The 20,863-nt window shown below is 40.9% G+C and overlaps 1 protein-coding gene across 2 annotated transcripts in view; it reads right to left on the reverse strand.

Moving 5' to 3' along the window:
- Nucleotides 1–20,588, reverse strand: part of atf6b (activating transcription factor 6 beta) — a 26,964-nt gene extending 6,376 nt beyond the window's left edge. Inside the window, exons 1-16 of one of the 2 annotated variants that reach the window (XM_046059255.1) lie at nucleotides 20,214–20,585; nucleotides 17,254–17,333; nucleotides 15,569–15,650; nucleotides 14,891–14,950; nucleotides 14,724–14,803; nucleotides 12,611–12,797; nucleotides 8,356–8,520; nucleotides 7,462–7,631; nucleotides 6,802–6,981; nucleotides 5,474–5,556; nucleotides 4,942–5,145; nucleotides 3,938–4,045; nucleotides 2,931–3,030; nucleotides 2,640–2,707; nucleotides 2,127–2,226; nucleotides 1,653–1,737 (exon numbers count right to left, since the gene is read on the reverse strand). In XM_046059255.1, coding sequence (XP_045915211.1) covers nucleotides 1,653–1,737; nucleotides 2,127–2,226; nucleotides 2,640–2,707; nucleotides 2,931–3,030; nucleotides 3,938–4,045; nucleotides 4,942–5,145; nucleotides 5,474–5,556; nucleotides 6,802–6,981; nucleotides 7,462–7,631; nucleotides 8,356–8,520; nucleotides 12,611–12,797; nucleotides 14,724–14,803; nucleotides 14,891–14,950; nucleotides 15,569–15,650; nucleotides 17,254–17,333; nucleotides 20,214–20,286 — 1,825 coding nt within the window. In that variant the 5' untranslated portion in view covers nucleotides 20,287–20,585. Of the gene's footprint in view, nucleotides 1–1,652; nucleotides 1,738–2,126; nucleotides 2,227–2,639; nucleotides 2,708–2,930; nucleotides 3,031–3,937; nucleotides 4,046–4,941; nucleotides 5,146–5,473; nucleotides 5,557–6,801; nucleotides 6,982–7,461; nucleotides 7,632–8,355; nucleotides 8,521–12,610; nucleotides 12,798–14,723; nucleotides 14,804–14,890; nucleotides 14,951–15,568; nucleotides 15,651–17,253; nucleotides 17,334–20,213 lie in introns of both variants that reach the window. The other variant, XM_046059256.1, reaches the window with a different exon arrangement.
- Between the last annotated feature and the right edge of the window lie 275 nt (nucleotides 20,589–20,863).

A 20,863-nucleotide genomic window follows, 5' to 3' on the forward strand; every position in this document is an offset into this window, starting at 1 on the left:
TCTACTTAATTATTAAGGAAAGCAGAAAATGCTGACATTTTGAAATGTGTTTTTCTCAACTTGAACAAAGTTAAACAATAAACAATATTTACATCAAGTAAAACCGATGTAAAACAGAACAAGGGGAGCGTGTTGCTCTCAAGAGGAGGCGGCTAGAAGCATCAAATATTGGCACTCAGTCTACTTTTTTACTTGAGTATTAAAACCAGTTCCAGCTGTTTCATTTCTGTAGGTTGTTTTTTTAAAATTTAATCCTTGTGCAAGCAAAAGGTTCTACACTGGTCTCTAATTTGTTAATGCTGAGCACAAACTTGTCAATAATCATATTGTTCAACGTTTAAAGATTTGCTGTAGCACGTCAAACTTTTTTTAAATGTCCCGCGCCATCCAGGCTGCGACTGGTCGGTTGACGAGAAGCGGCTGACAAGCATGTCGGCTCTGCGAAAAGTTGAGCATGTTGAACAACAAAAGGCACCGATCCAGCTAACGCTAACTCAAACCTTCTTTATCTTCTTCTGTCTTACTGCTTTAGCTGTTGACGACGTCTCTCTGTCTCAGAGCGACTGGAGCACCGCCAACGAACCCGACTATGTTTTGAACGATTAGCCCCCCGCTAATCGTTCAAAAGTTATGGTAGCTTGTTGTCTTAAAAGTTCCTCGCACACTGCTCATAAATTATTTTTGTCATTGCACGCAGGCTTATCTGTTTTCAGGGGCACATGCACGCACACTTTTACAGTTTTATTAAATCGAACAATCGGTTATGTAATCGCACATGACGACATCGCGATTGTGATTAGATTATTTGTGCAGCCCTAATCAGTTTGAATACTTTTTTGGAGATTGGCCTTGAAAACCACAATTCCCATGAGCCTCAGCTGCTGCTGCTGTGACCAAAACACTCTCACGACGATCAGTTACTGGATGTTTTTTACTGAAGTGCATCCTGGGAGTCCTCTCCACTCCAGTTTTATGTCGACAGGCTTTGACTATTTAATCAGATATTAGTTTTAACTTTTGTTCTGATTTAACTGAAAGGGAACCCTCCCTTCCCCAAAGTCGCGTATGTGACGTCATAACAGTTTCTCTCAATGACTGAAGCTAACGTCAAAGAAGTAAATGATGTGATGAAAAGACCAGGAGTCTTTGGATTAAACACATCAGGTGAGATACATTTGTGCGTGGGACATAGCTAAGCTACCTAGCTAGTAGCAACAAGGCAATAAACATTAGCTTAGCATTACAGCGCTAACACGTTGGAGACGAGAGATGTAGTTCACAGAGCTTTGTTTCACACAAATCTAAATGTTGCTTCCACAGTTTCACCACAGTTAAACTGCGACTTTCTTGACTTGGCAAAATTATCTTTTAAATTGACAAACATCACGTGTGGAATTTAGGGCACAATTCAAACTTGTTGTCTCTCGCCGCTGACGCTACTGTACGCATTTATATCTGAAAGGTCTCATTTATGTGAAAATGTTATGACAAGAATTAACACATTGCTTTAGTTTACAATTTATTTTAGTGCATGCAGTTGCTTTTAATGACATTTTAAGCAAATTTTACTCCTCTGGCCTGCATTTCTGCCCAGTTCACCATCTCATTATTTCACAGTACAACAGAGCAGTTTAACCTTCAGACAGACTCACCGTTCACAGACATGGCCGGCATCACCAGTGACATTTTAGGTCTGCTGGTTTTATTGTGGCTGATGGCTGGTAACAACAGGTGATCCTGTGGAGAGAGAGAGACACTAAAGTCAGAAAGATTTCTATTTTCTCTATCTCAAAACTTTCTTTTTAAACACGGGGATGAAAAAAAAAATTGAACTGTTATTGTTCTGGCTGCGATTTTTAAATATCCTTAAACAACACAAAGTTTTTATTATTATTATCAATGTACATGTTTTATGGTTAACACATACTGTAGTATTTTATTTTTCAGGAATCCTTAAAACAAATGTAGAGAATCTGTTGATCTGAGTGGATCAGATGTTGTGAATGTTTCTGACCAGAGATCAGCCAAACACACACACACACACACACACACACACACACAGCTTCCTTTTAGACAGAAGTTTAGTTTGTGTTGAAATGTTTTCCTGGACTGAGCTGTCCTCGTACCCGTCCGAAAGAGACGACGTAGAAAGTGTCCTCTCTGCGGTCGATGGCGTCCAGGAAGTCGCTGTAGGTGACCTCAGGACCAGGAAGCACCTGCAGCTGACTGCAGACAGAAAAAAAAAAAAGATCAAGGTTGTTATTAAAATTTACTGCGACAGTTCACTTGATTTGTTGATCGCCGCACAAACAGTTTAGTCGGACTGGATTTCTAACTTGAAAATGGCTTTTAAACATTTAGGGATGTTTTATGTAACTTTATTAGTTGCCAAGTCTGTGCAGTATTTTTTTTTTTTGGTAAGAAAACAATGTAAGAAACATGCAAACCTTTCAAGTATACTTCCTGTTTCTCGTCTTTCACTTCACCCAGCTGACACAAATACACTGGTTTAATTTAAGTATAAATTTTATGTATATATATATATATATATATTTTTTTTTTTTTTTTCTCAGTTTCGGGAGAGTTTGCATTTCTCTGCACGCTTGGACTGAAACTTCTCTAATGACAGCTTGCAGTACCTTTCTATGGAGCGGTGAGTCTGGATCGGCAGATATCTGGAGAAGTTTGTCTTCCTCATCTGAGCTTTCTGCAGGAAATAAAGTGAGATTGAAACATAATTAATATAAACTTTAATGATCCTAATATGAAAATCAGATTAGCTGATCTCTAAGAGATGCAAAGCAAATAGCAGCTTGTACAGACGCAGCAAATATGTTCTCTGAAATATATTCAAATGGAGCTTGAAAAACTGGCCGACAGAGAAGAAGAAGAAGCGTCAGTGTTAAGAGGAAGAAAACAGTCTCCTGAACCTGGGCGATCTTGGCCTTCTTGGCGATTTTTGGTTTTCCTCCAGACTTCTTCCGGTCGATCTGGTGTCGGCGGACCCAACCTCTCAGCTCATCTGCCAGCCTGAAATCCACAAAACAGTTCAGCTTAGAATCCAGACAGGGACAGAAACACAGCAAGAAACATGAACCTGAGACAAAAGCAATGGCAGGAGAAAATCTAACAGCTGTAATACTTTAAATACCGAGGATGGAGGAGACAGGAAAAGGTTAATTCAGCACAGGAGAAAAGAGAGACGGGTAGGTAGAAATATCAGCGGCGCTCATTTCAGCCCAATTTAGAAAAAGTAGAATTTAAATCTTACCATTTCATTTTGTTAACATTTATTTCTCATACATACATTTTTCCACCACATGTGAAACGGTCTTAAATAGAGCATCATTTTATATCCTTCAAACATTTCTGCAACAACAGTATCACAGTTTGATAAAAGTAACAGTATTGTTGCTTTCAGTACTGTACTTTTACTTAAAGTAAAGTGATACAGTGGTGTGAGTAGTTGCAGCAAAGTAAGCAAAAATAAAGTACATGCAGGGTAACATCCAACAGCAAACACCAGAACCATATATGATGGTGACAGGTAGTGTTTGTCTGTGGTAATATTGAGATATGATGTAGTACATTATTACCATAACATGTAAACTATGGCTACACGATTTTTGGCATTTCCGTTATAAGGTATGAACAAAGTTTAGGTTATTAAATTTTACTTTTTATGTGTATAAATGAAATTATCTTTAGAGCTGCCGAAGTTCATACCGAGCGTTGCAGGTTAAGAAAGTCGCAGTTTGGACACACCTTCCATTCACTCAAATGAGAGAGTGCATCCAAACTTTTGACTGGTACTGTATGTGTGTTTATATCAAGTTAATCTAAGAGGAAGCTGGAGGAGGAGATGAGGAAGGATCAGAGGCGGGACTGACTGCCCGGCCAAACACAAACTTGTTAGATTTTAAGAGCTTTGACTGACCTGAGAGACTCGGAGCGGTTGAACTGTCTGCAGTCTGAGGAGGTGAAGTAACGATCGATGTCCTGCAGCACCAAATCCTTCATGTCACTGAACACGTCACTCAGGTTCCTGCGAACACAAACACACAGATATCAGGATGCTGCACAGACACAGTCAGCAACGCATTTCTTTGAAGAACACGTCAGTATGTGTTTCTTTTTAATCCAGCAGTTAAATCTCCCGCAGAAAAAGTTCATCTGGACGTTGAAAACATGTCTGTCTGCATCTCTTTCTGATAGTTGTAGAGCAGAAAGAAGAAGAAGAAGAAATCAAAGTGTCAAGTGAATTTGTTTTCTTTTGCCAGTGCGGTGCAGCATGTTTGAGAAAGGAGACTCATTTCACCAGGAGGTTTATAAAATCATTCACCGATATCTAAGTTGAGCTGACACTAGGGTTATAAAACGGTTACCGGCTTAATGGTAAACCAGAGTTACCATTTCAAATACCAATATCAATTAAAACCGTGTCGGATTAGTGCGCTTGATAAATACTGTCCAGCGTCAAACAAAGTTAGAAGCAGCTTCACTGTGGGTTTGTTTTAAGTCAATGAAAACCTGGTGGAAGGCAGTGACAGTGGTCTGGAGATGTTTTCTGAACTCTGTAGTTGTTTTGTTTATTTAAAATCTGGCAGTCAAACACCACAGACTCCTTCACAAGATTCCTGCATCAGGTCTCAATTAGTTTATATTACGTGGTCAAAGTTAAACAAAAAACAAAATACTACATTTGTGTTCAACCTTTGCACTATTTTTCATTTTTAGTTTATTTTTCATTAATAGTTTCAGCTCTAGTTGAACGACAAAAATGAACATTGGGAGTTTGATTTTCTGGTAACTTGCAGTATAAAAATAAACATGTTCTGCTCAGGAAAGTGAATACTGTGCAGATGATAGTTTCAAATATGATGTTGAATGAATACAGAAAGACTCTGAACGAGTCAGTCTTGGAATGTTTTTTTATCTCACCTGAACTGAAACGACCCTGCAGCCTCGTCTCCGGCTTCCTCCTCCGTATCTGTCCTGTCGTCCACTCTGCTCGGAGGCGGAGCAGCTGCCTCCTGCTGCTGCTGCTGCTGCTGCTGGTCTTGTTGTTGTTCCATCTCCAGCAGCCGCCGGCCCGTATACGACACCACACCTTCCTGTAGGTCCGTCAGCTTCCTGTCTGTGATGCTGCAGTGAAGAAGACCAGCGGGGCGGTTCAGTCACAAAACTCTTGTTTTCCAGAATCAAACCATTTTCTTTGGATTTGTAGATTTCAAGTTAAATTTGGGACTAATGAACGGATTTAACCGTTCTCTTATGTGTTGTGTATTTTAGTGTCATCATACACATGAGATCCTGGAAGTACTGGATATTTTAGTTGATTAGGTCACTTTTCTTTTCAGGGGACATAAAAATTAAATAAACAAATAAGATAAATATGTAAAAACCACATAAAAAGCAAGTAATAAAATCATGAAAAAGATGCAGAAACAGCCGTGAGCAGTGCGCAGGATACCTGACGGGTCCGAAGCTGAAGGTCATGAACAGCAGGACGGCCATGACGCATATGGCTCTCTTGTTGTTCGCCGAGTCGCTGCCCTGAAAAACACAAAATATTTTACATGCAAAACCATATGCAGACAGAAGCACCTTACAGCTCTTTCCTTGCTTGCTCTGTGACTTGAACTGGATTAACAAGATTTTTTCCTGTGATTTTAAGAAAACAAACAGTCTTTGATGTTTATTTCCTTTAACCAATGCTCAGTGTTTAAACTAAACTAGCAGTGTGTGACTTTTGTTTGTGATTTCCATCATCAGGTTTTACAGGTTGAACAGATCTCTCCCTTCGAATGTTTTTGTTCTCTGCGGTTCAGTCTGGATCTTCTCCTCTCTCCTTTTCTCAGAGTTATTTCTTCCTGTTCAACCTGTTGTTGTTAACTGAACTCATAAGCTGCAGCTGTACTTTAAACCCCTCTGTGCTGCAGTCAGAGCCTACGGGGAAATCAGCAGGATATTTCCTTTAATCCCAGCCTTTTCCATATTTCAAGTACAGCATGAGCTATTTATTCCTTTCTTTATCATTCATTAATTAATCTCATTTTTGAGACCATCGTTGTCAGTTGGAACATTAGAAAGAAGAGGAAGTTAAACCAGATTGGACCATTTAAAGATCTGCAACAAATGCCTCTGTAAACACATTATCTTATTAAAAGGATTTTCAAAATCACCACAAAAACAAATTAGAGGAGCTGCAGTCACCTACTGACTCTTTCTCATTCTTTCATCACTGTTTCTGAAAAGCTGAAACAAGTTTCTGGGTTTCTAGGGAGATAAATGTGGACTGGACAGTAAAACTTTATCATTTTGACCTGGAGATTTTTTTATGATAATTCAAAAACTTTAACAGCACTTCTGTCGATAAAACTTGAAAATTAACAAAATTTAATATTTGAAAATATCATTTTTTTCTTGTTTTTTTTTAAATGTTTAGTGTTATCGGCTAATCTAGAGTTACTGGCTTTATAATGATCTTTCTAAAATAGTTTTCTGCCCTTTCATGTGTGATCTTTGTTGTAACACCAACCTGCACGGTTTGGTGGCTGAAAACATGTTACTAAATTTAGTCATGACATAAATGTCAAAGTGCAGCGGTTAAACTGTCTAAATGAAGTCTAAGCTCAAGGAGGAAAGATGAACAGTAGAGGTTTCTAAAAAGTTGTCTGTCTTTCATACATTTGTCTTTTCTAAGGGACCCCTGAAGTCAGTGCTCCATACTTTTTGGAGGACAAAGTGAGGTGGATGGTTAGAGGAGGAGCTAAAGTTGATGAAGAGTCACATCCTCACCTCTTTCCCGGCCAGCCTCTCCCTCAGCGCCTGGTTCTCTCTGCGGAGACGTTCGTTCTCCTGCTGGGCCTCCCTGAGCTGAGACTCCAGGTTCTGCAGGTACTCCTTCTTCTTCTTCCTCGACTGGCAGGCCGACTCCCGGTTCTTTATCATCCTCTGCTGCCGCTTCAGCACCTTCATCTGCACGAGGAGGAAGAGGAGAAGAGAAAAGGGAAGAAGGGATGGAAATAACACAAAGGAGGTTTGAATAAAAGGAGGACAGAGGACAATGGGTAGAAGCGTCAGTGAGGAGGAGGTTTGGGTGGAGTAAACATGCAAAGATGAAATGAGAAAGCAAGAGGGAAGATGATTGTTAAAGCAGAGTAGAGCAGAAGTAAGGAAGAGGAAACAAAAGTGGGAAAGTTCAACAGGTGTGTGATATAATCCAAAACCTAAGAGTAACTGATGTGTTCTCATATCACAGCCATTATTTAAGAGGTGTCAGGTGAACTACAGAGCTTCAGTCTGATGTTCCTGCACTTCACCTCCCTCTGACTGTCCTGTTATGTTTTTGAGTAAAAGAAACAAACTTCTCTTACAGGCTGACTGCTTGTGATGAGTTTTAAAGACACAGTTAATGCCAACATTGGCGTCCAAACTATGGACTCAGTCAGAACTCACGTCAATGTCGTTGGAGTTGCTGCACGGTAATGGCGGCGTCGCCGGAACGATGGGTTTGCTAGTGGGCGGAGCTGTGGGGCTGGAGCAGTGCTGGGGGATGCTGGGAGAGACGGGCTCCATTTTGACGATGGCCGGAGCTGAACCGAGGCAGACGGACGGAGACAGGACGACTGGAGGAGGGAAGACAGGAAGAGAAGCATCATCGCTGCTCTGATACAGGTTGTTTTCCCTGCGTAGAACAAGGCACTGACCTCAAAGAACTGATGTTCGGATGTTGGACTCAAAGGACCCTGTTACCTACATTTAAAAAGGGGTTTCTCTTCTGTATGGTGGCCATTTTAGAAAATTTCAGCCTTGCATTATTGACAAACTTGGTCCAACCTTTAGTTGGACTTTGTCAGACTCCGCTGTGCTACCATGAAATGTGTTGCCAACCACCAAAACAATTGTCCAGATATTTAACTCTGAACCAGGGTGGTGGATAGAACAAAGCTGTTAGGGCAAACTGCAAGCTGTGATTAACAAGTTTCACAAAAACAAGTGTACACTTTCACACTCATGGGAGAACATACGAGAGGCCGGTATGATGTCTGTGTGTGACAGTCATTTGTGAAACAGGTATCAGACCAATATTTGTGAGCTGCATGTAACAGTGCTTGCAAACTGCTTTTGTGAAACGGGCGTGGCTAAGAACCTGTAAATCCCATTTGTCCACCATTAAACCTTCACAACAGTGATGTGGTTTTAGATTCAGCCTCTGGTATTAATGCCAGAGGCTGAAAGTTTAACAAGTTTGACCGCATGACACGGCCAGTAGAAAGTCATTTAGTGTTTGAATGTTCCCCCAAAACTCTATAACTAAATAGATAATGAGCTTCATTAAACACCTCTTACCAGGTCTGGTCTGGTCCATGGAGGGGAGGCCCTGCAGTATGAGGGTCTTGGCTGGTGCGGGGGTCTGGGGGACGGGGAGGGTGGTGACGCACACCGGCCTGGGCTGGATGGGAGGTTTGGTGCTCAGGATGGTGCTGGCCTTTAATGTGGCCGAACCCGGCAGAACTGAAAGAAAAACAAACATCGCTTTTATTATTTCAGACGTCAGGATCTTTCTGAAACACCAACAGTAGAGTTTGATGCATTTCCTACATCAGCCTCATTAAACTGCGTTGCACTGTAGAAACACAACAACAATACACGACTCAGTACTCTTGTGGCGTAAAGTGGAAAATCTTGCAATGCAAATAGAAGTTCCAGCTGATCGCTCCCATCATACTCTCAAGTCATTTGAGTTTACACAAATGAGTATGTTATCACTTGAATCATTTGCATGCACACAAAGAAAAGCTGGTGTTTGGAGGAGCAGGTGTGTCTGCCAGGAGCTTCTTTACTGCGGTCCTGAAACACACCAAACTATCCGCTCATTATCTGCTGCTTATTATTCTATAGGGCTGTAACGGTTCTGAAACCGCGACTGAAACCGTGACACAAAAGTCCACGGTCTCGTGTCGTGGAATCGAGAGACAGAATCATGACACAGACGCTCCCGGACAGTTGTGCGGACTGTGGGGTCGTAGCAGTGTTTATATGACTGTAGGTTATAGTAGCTAATTTCCAACCTTAGTTTAGTGTTTATTTACTACTTGAATCTGCTTCTCTTCTCTCCACACACACCTAGCCTGTCTCTCACCGGCTGGCTCCGCCTCTTTCTGTCTCTCTCTCCCTGCATGCGTCTCTGCTGACTTTCTCCATCGGCAGTACGGTTCACAATGTCGCCGTGTTTAATAAACTAACCCGCGATTCAGTTTTCAAGTGCGCAGCATGTGGATCAAAACAAACATTTTTGAGTGACGTCTGCAGTGGTGCATTCACTGTTGCTCCGTAACGTAACATTTCCTCCGTGCCCGTTAACGTAATATCAGATAACATCTTTCTCTGTCTATGAAGATTCTCAGTCATCCAGGTCATAGTTATCCAACGAAGGTTAAAATGAAGGGCAACTGGACTTGGTTGAAGCTACCTGAGGTGTCAAGAGGTGTCAAGGAAGCATCTACACCAGGGTCGAGAAGCCGTCATTGAACAGGGGAGGGGGTCTACGCCACCACTTATCCCCCACTTACAATGCTGTCCTTTCATCACTTCCCAGGAAACTCAACAAACGTAACCTGTTGGCCTCAGGTGAAGATACCAACGATGGTCGTTCAGTCTTGGCCACAGGTAGTCCCAACGACTGTAACGACTGTCGTCACAGCAACAAGGAACACTAACGAACCAGCGGTATCGATGACCCGAGCCAACGACCCCACTGAGGTTAAATAGCTGAGTTTCCCTGCCAGTCAGTCAGATCTGAAGAAGTCCTTTGGATGAGGGACGAATCATCTTCCAGTATCTTCAACCAAGTCCAGTTGCCCTTCATTTTAACCTTCGTTGGATCTTTCTCTGTGTTTCTCTGCCAGCTGTAGGTCTTTATTTTGTAAATATTACACCTTCAACCAATTTATTGTCTTCCAACTGCACATTTCACGTGACTATTTTTGGTCTCCAACTGTGGATTTGGTGTATCATTAAACCCCTATTATTATCTAGGTCTGCAATTTTGAGGTGCTTGCAAAATTGCAGACCTACTTTTTAAAAGTATCCAACCAAATCAAATCCCACCCCCTCCCTTCAGGCCTCTCTCAAAAGACACTCCCCCAAAACACATGCTTATTTTAGTCCTGAAACAGTTGATTTTATTCATTTTTGTTTCATTGCTGTTGAGATGTGTTGAGGATATTTCTTAAGGAGCTTTGTTGGGGTAACAGGGAAAGGTAAGACAGGTCTAGCTTAGAGTCATTAGCTGACCCCACAAGTGCTTCCAGCTCTTATTTCTCTCATGTAACTGTCCTTGTTAGGGAGGCAACAGTTAGACTGATAAGGTAGAGACAGCAGCTCAGGCGTCAGGCTGGCAGATATCGGTGTTCTCTGGGAATCTGGCAAGGCTGAGTCCTAAAAGAACTTACTGGCTCCACCGATTAGAGAACAACTCGTGGACCTGGTGAAGCATTGAAGTCTAAACATAAGATAGATTTGTTGTTCTAGGTTAAAGCCAGTTAAAGATGACCTTAAAAGGGAAACATACATGAACAAGGGGGAAGACCAAAAGATGTTATTCTTCAGATTTGGTGTTGGCATTCAGTGTGTTCACATGTTGTAAGCTGGCGCTGTGTCTTCTCGGCCGGGCTCAATAAACCATGATAAGTCTTCATCAGTCTCCGCATGAGAGGTGCACTGCATTATATTCTGTTATATTTTGAATTGTCACCTGCCACCTGAATTTTGCGTTTCTCTTTACATAAATAGAAACATTTCCAGAGCGCAGGAAATTAACTATTTAACGCTCAAAATTTTCATAAATTCAGCAAATACAATTGGTTAAGGTTAAACCAGTGTTTCCAAAGCTTTTGGCTTGTGACCCCTCACAATAAATCAGTGTCTAATTGTAGCCGCTTGTCATGTTTCAAACGTTTGAGTTGTTCTCCCTCTAAATTGTTTGAGGCTCAAACAGGTGAAGTTATTTCATATTTCCCAAAAAGCAAAGACTGGAGAAAAGTTTAAAAATGTTTTTACTTAATCTGTGCAGCAGAACTTTAAATTTAAGTTATAACTTTTACATGAGTAGGATTTTAAATGCAGGACTTTTACTTGTAGTTGAGTATATTAACAAAAGGATTTGAATACTTATTCCGCTATTGTTGCAGTGAAAGAAGATTAAGCGGAGTAGATCCACGAGAGTTCCCACACCAGATGAGACAAACAGTAATCCGTGCATTGTGTTGTAGGTCTGTCCTGTGGTCTCAGTACTGAATACCTCCTCTGATGAGCTTTACCTTCAGGCTCAGCTCCGATATCACCAACCTGACAGTCGATCTCACGCTGCATTTAACCCTCATGTGAGCAAGACCTCCAGATATGACAGCGTCTTTCAATTCAGGCGGCACTTTGCTTTCAACTCAGAAGGAAACGACTACAGTTTTGCAGCAGAGTACAGTGGTGTAAAGTGCAACAGATATTTATCTATTTTATCCCCACCACTCACCATCGAGTAGCTCTTTTTTGTGAGTGTAGTAAAAGTGTGTTTGAGCAAGAGCGAGCGAGCGGCACAGAGAATACAGAGGGAAAGGTGAGCTGTAACTTTACGGTGTAGGTTACAGCTTGTCAGTGAATAAAGGCTGCAGATAAAGCTCCTGTGTATGTGTGTGTGTGTGCGCTCTGTTTCCACGCCGCTGGAATAATGAAAGGGGTTACCAAGTTGAAGATGATGTCAGGCAGTTGCACGCGGCATTACCTGCCTACATTACCTCACCCCCATATCAGTTTAATATAAAGAGGAGCTCTGCCTGGTATACTGTAATATGCAATACTACCGTCCAAACCTAACTGACGGTGTCGCTTTCGAAGAATAACAGATGGCTGTACTAGATAAAGATGAACTGCATTCAAAGACTTCTGATATGATGCATGTTTGTTTATTTATATTATATTTAAAGTGATCAGATATGAAGACACTGAGGCGGACATGTTTGTAAATGTGTGTTATCGTTGCGTTTTGTTTCCCCCTCTTGTTTTGCTTTTAGGGGTTTTTGTTTTGTTTGTATTTGTGTGTATGATGCAGATTGCATATGTTGGCAAAATCACAATTAATGAAACAACCAAAAAGATATTGTTTAGGGGTTAGAGAGCGTCGCATCAACACAAATCTGGTGCATCATATAGAACAAAATGACATATAGTCAAAGTACAGTATAGTGTTTTTCCCATTGACCGTATAAGCATGGATGTCGTGCCCACTGACTTCAAACATGGGTTTCTGAAGAGCTGTCCACATAAATGTTCTGGTGTAAGAACGCTACGAGTGCAACACATGATTCTGCTGCTGGTTAGCATCCAGCCCTGATCCATAGTGTTGGGGATCAGGAGTCAGTAATGAATCTACTTTAAATATTACCTGCAGCTAGCAGCGGGTATTATTATTATTAGCTAGCCAACTTCTGATAAAACACAGCTGCCCACGATCAAAACCAAACAGCACCACAAAGTATTCTACCATAGAAACAGCCTCAGAGACACAACCTTAAAGCTTAAAGCTCTCCCAGCGAGAGGCTGAACCTACCTGTAGCCTGAGTCTGGAGTCCACTGATGACTGCTGGGATCTGTGTCGTTAACGGCGTCTGTAGCTGCGTCTGCTGAGGGGGTACGGCTGAAGTGGCCACCGTGATCTCCATGGACCCCAGCGGAGGAGAGAGCACGTCTCCGTACATGTATGGAGGAGTCGGAGGGTTTTCACCTTTAACTGTGATCTGGACGGGAGAGAAGACAGATTCTGATATCCAGGTTTGTTTTATGGGTTTCGCTGCATTAACCTGATCATCCTCTGACACCATCATCTGTACCTACTGAGAGTTAAAACCTCTTAACATTCCTGTAAAATTCATGCTAAACGCCTCTTCAAGGCATATCCAAAGTAAATTGAATGCAGTTCTTGAACCATTTGGAGTATACGCCTGGTTTTGGGCTTCTCTGAAAGACAACACTCTGGAGTGTCTAAGTGCTACTGGAATTGATTAATATAAGTTTAAACACACTAAAACTAATACCGTAAAACTTCCGCCTATCCCGTTACCGGCCTGGTGTGGGAACACATTTTGAAAAAATAAACGCCTGCCACAATTTAACGCCTGGTCTGGTTTTTATAAAAGTTCTTTGGATGTATAAAACATTTTAAACCCCGCGGAGTCGCCCACTTTAGATGCTTCTAAGCTGCTTAAACGTATGATCAATGTGTCAGTATGGACGCGCTACACATCGTTAGATCGGTCAGATTCTCCACAATTCAGTAGTTCAGTTCATTTAACGGAAACAACGAGCCCCAAAGTCTAATTCTTAGAGATGTACCGGTGTAACCTGCCTGGTACAAGAGAGGAAAGAAAAAAATAAATAAACGTGATGACTGCTTTACCTTTGAAGCCTCGTTAAGCCCGAATGTGTCCCTTCCTTGATTATTTATCTTCCTTTAGTCTGTGAGGGTCCACCCATCAAAAGAATCAAAACAGCTTTTCATAAAAATTAATCCAAGTTGTGAATCCTGTCATGTGAAGTCCGTCGCTCTCTGCTAACTTCTCTCATCCTGCACGTGTTGTTGTCATGACGTTACTTCAAAATAAAAGTTCAATTGAATGATGTGTATTTGATATTATTTGATCATTTTTATACAAGTAACAATCTGTTTGAAATAAATAAACTGTTTCATAGTAGTTTCAGTTTTGTGCAAAACGAATTAAAGGCCTGTCCTATATAGGCAGGGTCAATTCAGTGATTTTAGCAAATAAAAGCCCGGGCTATTATTCAAAGTTTTACGGTATATTTTTCATTTCTGCCTGAAAATGCTTGCTAACAAATGCATGCAGACAACCATAGCTGGGGCTTATTAGCTGGAAAACACTGTAGGGCCCAGTCCAAGATTAAATTTCATACCAATACTGTGAAAAATGAGGTTTTCTAAGTGTTATTACGGTTATAATGACATACGAGCCGCGTCTGCCGGCAAATCTGAAACGATGCGGCAGCAGTCTGTGGGGATTTACTGATGGAATAATGTGTTTTGGACTGCTGGATTGGATGAACTGGACCTGTGACAACGTAATAAGACCATTTTTGTTGGAATATAATCAATCGGTGGATTAAGTTACTGTGAGGCTTCATAGGTGAGTCGCGTCAATTTTGATTATACTGGTTGGTCTGACAGAGGCGCTGATTGTACCCGCTGTGGTGATTGAATCTTGAAATGCTTTGCATTGGTCGAATCACGAGGATTTTAGCTTTATCATATGAGTATGAAGTTAACATAGCAGCTGTGTGGGACAGGACCTGACGGCCCGCGGGAATGTTAAGAGGTTAAAAGACCTGAACAGAAGACGCCAATATGTTTAATTATAGAGTTAAAAGAATACTTCCACGATTTAAGAAATACTGTAAATTCTTAAGTAGTGGTATAAGTTTATTTACTTCAGCCGTAAAGAGAATCAGGCCTTCTATTAGAGAAATGCCTTGACTTGTAATTTCCCCAGTTAATGCAAACCTCCATGTTTACATGTTGTCTTGATAAATGTCGTATAATGTCCATTTCCACAACAATAATTCCCACCATGCACAATACGGCTGCAACTAGCAGTTAAGTGATTAATGGAGATTCCTCTCACAGATGAAGTATTTTCTTAAACACACACCTGTGGGTCTGGCGAGGATACCGAGCAGTCGGACCCGAGCGAGGATGCAGGAGAGGGAGGCTCTGCTTTCACCTGGAACACTGGACACACAAACAAACCAGTAAAATGAGAACTGCAGAGAATGAAATCATATTCAACAGCCGAGTTAGATTTAAAAAGAGACCTACACATTTCCACTGGTAACGGCTGAGTAATAGTCATTTCACTTTTAATCACAGGAGCTTCCCCTTCAGAGAAAAAAAGACAAAGACAAGAGTTAATCTGACGTCAAAGTGGCAGCAGCTGAGGTTTAAATGTGACTGGAATGTGACTCAATAGTTTAGATTTAGTAATTATAATACCTTTATTTATTATTACGATTTCTGATGCAATACAATATAAATATCAAGATTACGGTTTGAGTTGGATCATTTTCATCCTGAAAACTTAAATGACTCAGTGTTTTCTCATGAATTTCACTAAAACCCAGGATGTTTAACAGTTATATCAACAGCACAGAATCACTGAACACTTAGACATGACATCATTTATGTGTCATGTTAATTCAGGTTAGAAACTTCACACAATCAGCGGTAACAAAACATGGCAGATGACACCAAGTGTCCGAAGTGGGTGAAATACAATAAAATTAAAAAATAAGGAATAAATCCTGGCTGTACATTATTATAGTATCTTATTATGCTGTTACTGCAGGAAGCAAAGTCACATGAATTTATTTTCTCCTCCGGATGTTGACCTTGAAAAGGTGAATTATTGAATCTGGGTGTCTTTCTCTCTGCAAAACGCATATCAAAGGTGATTTAAGGTTTCCCCGGCGAGTGCCCACGGTCGGCTGGTCCTGTTACCTGTGAGAAGGTTGTCGTCCAGGTGTTGCCATGGCGATGTGGGGTTGTCAGGATCGAGGGTGAGCACGAGGTCGTTCTCAAACTGCGAGGAAGGTTGGCAGAGGAAGGGGAGGGAGAGAAAAGGCGGGTGGAAAATTAGGCCAAACAACTGCTGGATCATTCAGTACATCTGCACCTGTTCCATTCAGCCAACCGACTAACAATTAGCCTGATTATTCTTTGACCCATCATCTGTACTCACTGATGGTTGAAAGACCTGATTTACATTGCAGGCTGCACAAAGTGAATATGTTTAATTACAGAGTCTACAGTAAGCGTATATATAAAAGTATTCCTTAAATACTCAAATAGTGGTAGCAGTAATCGTATTTGCTGTAGCAGCATTCTCGTGGGGGCGATACATTATTTTTACACACATTTAATTATCTGTTAAGTTCTGTGAGCATGTAGCATGAACGATCTGTGGTGCGTTCAGTCAGTATGTTATCTACACTGATTATATTCACTGTAAACACTCTGGAAAGCATTCTCGTGGGAACAGCACAGCTGAGTCCATTAATTGCGAGCATTAAACTGGTTCTTTAAACAACAGTAAACACATCTTCATTTCACTTCTAAGTAGCCCCTACCGGGTCACGGATCACGGTAAACAAAAGAGCGGCACACTTCCTGGTTAACCTGCAGCTTCAACCAGGAATCAGTTTTGCCACGAGTCGTGGAGAACAAGGAAAATAACTTCTAACATTGACTTTGTTTAGCTGGTTGAACATGTAAAGTTTCCTCAGAGCCACATTGTTACCTAAATGTGAAGGGTTCATCCTCTGAAGGTGGCTATACTGGGACATAGACTGAGCATTTCATTAACAGTCTAAACTCAAAATCCATCAGCTTCAGCTGTTGTTTCAGCCTTAGCTGCGCGTAGTAACATGGAAAAAGTTTATCTTGTTAATTTAAAAAAAAAAAAGGCTATTTTATCTGCAACATGAAACAGGTGGTCCAAACAATGCCGACCGAAAGTGGGCGGATCATGCTGGAGTTGGACCTGATCGATCTTAAACAGCAGTTACTTTTAGTGAAATTACTAAAACGCAGAAACGAGAGATGGTGTGAATGACTCCTGAACCGGTTGAGCCAGAAGAAGGAGGACAAGCCAGATGCAATGATCCCAAGCCAACCAAACACAGTTCTTGTGCTCTGCGTCTCTCTCTCTCCTCACATACTCATAGATAAGTATAAATTGGCCTTTAGTCTCAAAGTGTAGCTGAAGCTGACAGGAATTTTGTTAGTTTTAGACGTATTTTGATCACCGTAGCCTTTCCGATTCATGCACGCAAGCCCGTACCAAATGTCTTGGTAATCCAATCCAATAGTTGTAAAGATATTTCACTGTAAGGTAGTGGACTGACTAACCCAACAACACCAGCATGACTAAAAACACAATAGAATAAAAAGACTAAACACATTCAGATGCCCTTAACGGTTACAAGGAGCCATTTACTGAGAGGGAATGATGGTCTTTAGTAATTATGACTTGACTTTCCCCCGCAGACTGAGCTCTGAACCTATCAAACCGTGAACTGTATGAAGGGGGAGTGTTTGCATATTAGACCGAGCATCGGTTACACTCTCGGTCCCGTACAGAAACCAGAGCTGCGAGCAGCGACGCTTTCTTTTTGTCTCCCTACCGATGTTTCGTATTTCAGGCCCCGGCTGAAGTCTCCGTCCTCCCCCTCCTCCATGCTCTCACACTGGTACAGGCAGGCATCTGAGGAGAGACACAGGATTTAAACACATCATGCTGTGAGCAGAGAGAGGAACAAGTGAATACTGATGAACAGAAGAATATTAATATCCAATATATTACTCTGCGCTGGGAGCGAAGAGCCCCCAAAATGCTGTCTGATATGAGCGGAAAATAAAAAATTTGCCATGCTTCAGTATTTTCATTTTTAACACCACACATTGCAAAATAACAAAGATAACAAACACAAAGACAACCAAGTGCATACAGATTAGTTAAGCACTTTAAATAATATTATATGGCATCTTATTGTCACCTCCACAAATATAAGTATTTATAACAACACCATTTCTCCCATCATGCTTTGCCTGCTTTGATGATGTAGAGGTGAAAACACAACTCTGGACTTTGAAACTGAAACAAACACTGAGGCCATTTCTCGTGCCTACATCTCGCGAAAGACAGCAGGTGTGAATCGAAGCAGCACGTGGTTTACATCTCATCAGCTCGTCTCTGCCGCGTAACACCAGAATATTTTCACATTTCACAAGTCCTGCTGATAGACGAATAGATAAGACACAGAAACGGGAGGGTTCACTTGCTTTGTGTTATCTATGCTTGGTTCTCTTTGTCCTTTAAACTAATATTTGTAAATATGACAAATAAACTGAAATGTCGGATTTAAGGTATAAACTTTTTTAGACTGTGGAAACTTAGATAAAACATGACTTCATTATAAATTATAGGTCAATTAAAATCGTAGCCAATTACATATTCTTTATTATTCATTCAACTGTATGCGTTTTATTTATGATTCCCTGTCACCTGTTATGTTGTTATGCACCAAGATACCAAAGCTAAAATGATTCTGGGTGGTTTGGGGGCCTTCAGCCTTTTCCTTTAAGGGCCCATTTGAAAAGGAACAGAATAACTTGTTTCATTGATTTATTTATTTATTTTTAGTGCTTTCTCGTTCGTAAAATGTAAAAATGTCTTTTGTGGTTTTCTACCTCTCGTCTGCATTAGCTCGTGCTGCTGCATTGACCCAGTTCTCTCACGGGGATCGTTAAAGTTTCATCTAATCTAACAGAGTTTAATATCACACTGTAAAATTACTCTGTTAAAGTAAAAGTCCTGCATTGAAAATGTTACTTAAGTTCAAAAGTATAATCAGGAAAATGCACATTAAGTATCAAATGTAGAATTATTCAATGCAGAGAAATGTCCCCTGTGAGTGTGTGCAGTATATCGTACTATTATTACTATGTTTAAGCAGCATGTTTCTCTTGTAGTTGGTTTCATTATGGATTATCCTGATAAGTTATCTTAATTAATCAATGTTTTCTGTATTATATTCAGAATTAAACAGAGCTCAACGTGACACTTTCAGGTGCCTTTTTCTGTCCAACCAACACTTCAAAATAATTCACTTCAGTCGAGATGAAGAAAAGCAGCAAACTGTCCGTCTGAGGAGCTGAAACGATTAAATGTTTCTGGTAGTTTTACAAGTGATATTACTTTAAATGATTAATAAGTTATCAAAACAGTCTGTGATTCATGTTTTGTTAACTGACTAAGCAATTTACCATTTAAGATCAATCTTTATAGGGGTAGCAGTTTAATATTTTACAATGCAGCATGTATTAAAGCTGGGAAATAAGCGAATAAATTTGTCACATAAACAAAGTAAATACTATAATATTGCCCTCTGAAATGTATCAAAGTAGAAGTACAAGAGAGATGAAATGTAAATTCAAGTACCTTGAATTTGTGCAGTAATTGTACTACCTTCCACCACAGCAACAGCGCGGTAAAATAAGTTTGTCAACCAGCCACAGCAGGCGGTAAATCTCAACAATCTCAGTGTTTGTCTCTCAAATTTACTTCAAGACCCAGGTGTTTCATCCACAGCCTACAGCATTTAACTGATAGGTAACATGGTAATTATTCTCCTCTCTAATACCTTTCAAATAATTATGCTTCAGTCTGAAAACAGCCAGATTAAAAACCTGCCTGTCCTGATGTAAGAGCACCTGTCTGTCTGTGGGGCTGCATGATAATAAAACCTATCAATCATCATAAGAAATCATTTAGTGACAGAATTCTCCTCTGTTGATCAGTTAGTAGTCGAGTATGTTCTTATGTTTCAGGATGTAACACAACAGCATATTTCTAACTAGCTGTATATGCAAACAAACACATGCCAATGTGGATGGTATCTACTTAATAAATAAAACAAGCATCCTTCCTGTCCCACAAACTCATCGGCTTGTACTTCTGTAATTTAGATTTAATTCATGCATGGTGTATAAACTGTATATATAATATCAGACAGGTATTAATCAGTTCCTGGCAGGTTAATATTCCCACATGCAGTCAAAAGGCAAAACTGCTTTTACTTTAAGACACTAACTACACCAGCTAAAAAGCCGCATGCAACTGCCTGACCACGATAAGAGCTGCGACAGGAAACATGTCAACACAGGACAGTAAAGTGCGGGTTTTATAAAGTGAAAGAGAGAGAAGAGGGGACGTGTGCTGCTTCTGTTAATGCGGGATCACGCTTCCACCCGCAGTGCTAAAGATAAACTGACATATCCGGGTGTGATCGAGGAAGCCTACGCACACGTACACGTTATAACCGCGTGTAACGGACATTTCACACGCAATTTCACGCCTTCTTTATTAAATAAAGCCGTTAACGTGCGTATTGAAGACTTTGCAAAGGAGAAATTTAACCGTTAAAGACGTTTTTAACGCCCTCGCGTCGCCTCCGTCTCGCATTGGGAGAAGGAGGAGAAGGAGGAGGGAGGCTGCTGGGTCGTTTTCACGCCTCGGCTTGCTTTTTTACCGATGAAAATAGATGTTTATTTTCCGTTACAGAGGCTTTAAATGTGAACTCACCCCAGTCTTCGCTTGTCAGGAGGTTATCAGCGAAGAAACGACTGTCCAAATCAGCTAGTAGGTCCGTACTCATAGCCACAAAGGCGGTGTGTTTGGAGAGCAGCTAAACAAACACAGGCAGAACACAGCGGCTAAATTTAGCTGTAAGGTACCGCGGTGATATTGGGCACGGATATTATTTATAATTCAAATTAAAGGGGTGTTTCCTCCGTCGGAAAGGTGTTATTTGTATTCTGTTTGTGTCTCCGGTCAGTCTGCCTGTCGGTTCTTCCCTTTGCTCCGCATATGACAGACGAGGAAACGCATTTTCCGGAAAACCTCCGCCCATTTCTGACAAAGCAGCCAATAACAGCAAAGAATGGTGTGATTGACGAGGCGGAGAACCAATGGGGGTGATTCAGAGAGTGCGATTGGGGCGCTAGCTAGCCTACTGTTGAGGACGATTTAGAGACGGGGTTTTAAAGGTGATTAGCCCAATCAAAACAGCGTATTTTGATGGACAGCAAAAATCAACCAATTAAAACGAGGAAATTCCGGGTCCACGTCAAATTGACATTCGCACTAGCCTATTACGGTTTACCAATGCAAAGCAAACTGTTATTGTTGAAGTCACGTTGATTCAAGCATTATGAAAGCGCTGCTGTGTTTAG

This window comes from Micropterus dolomieu, linkage group LG09 (genome assembly GCF_021292245.1).
Source record: "Micropterus dolomieu isolate WLL.071019.BEF.003 ecotype Adirondacks linkage group LG09, ASM2129224v1, whole genome shotgun sequence".
NCBI classification, from domain to species: domain Eukaryota; kingdom Metazoa; phylum Chordata; class Actinopteri; order Centrarchiformes; family Centrarchidae; genus Micropterus; species Micropterus dolomieu.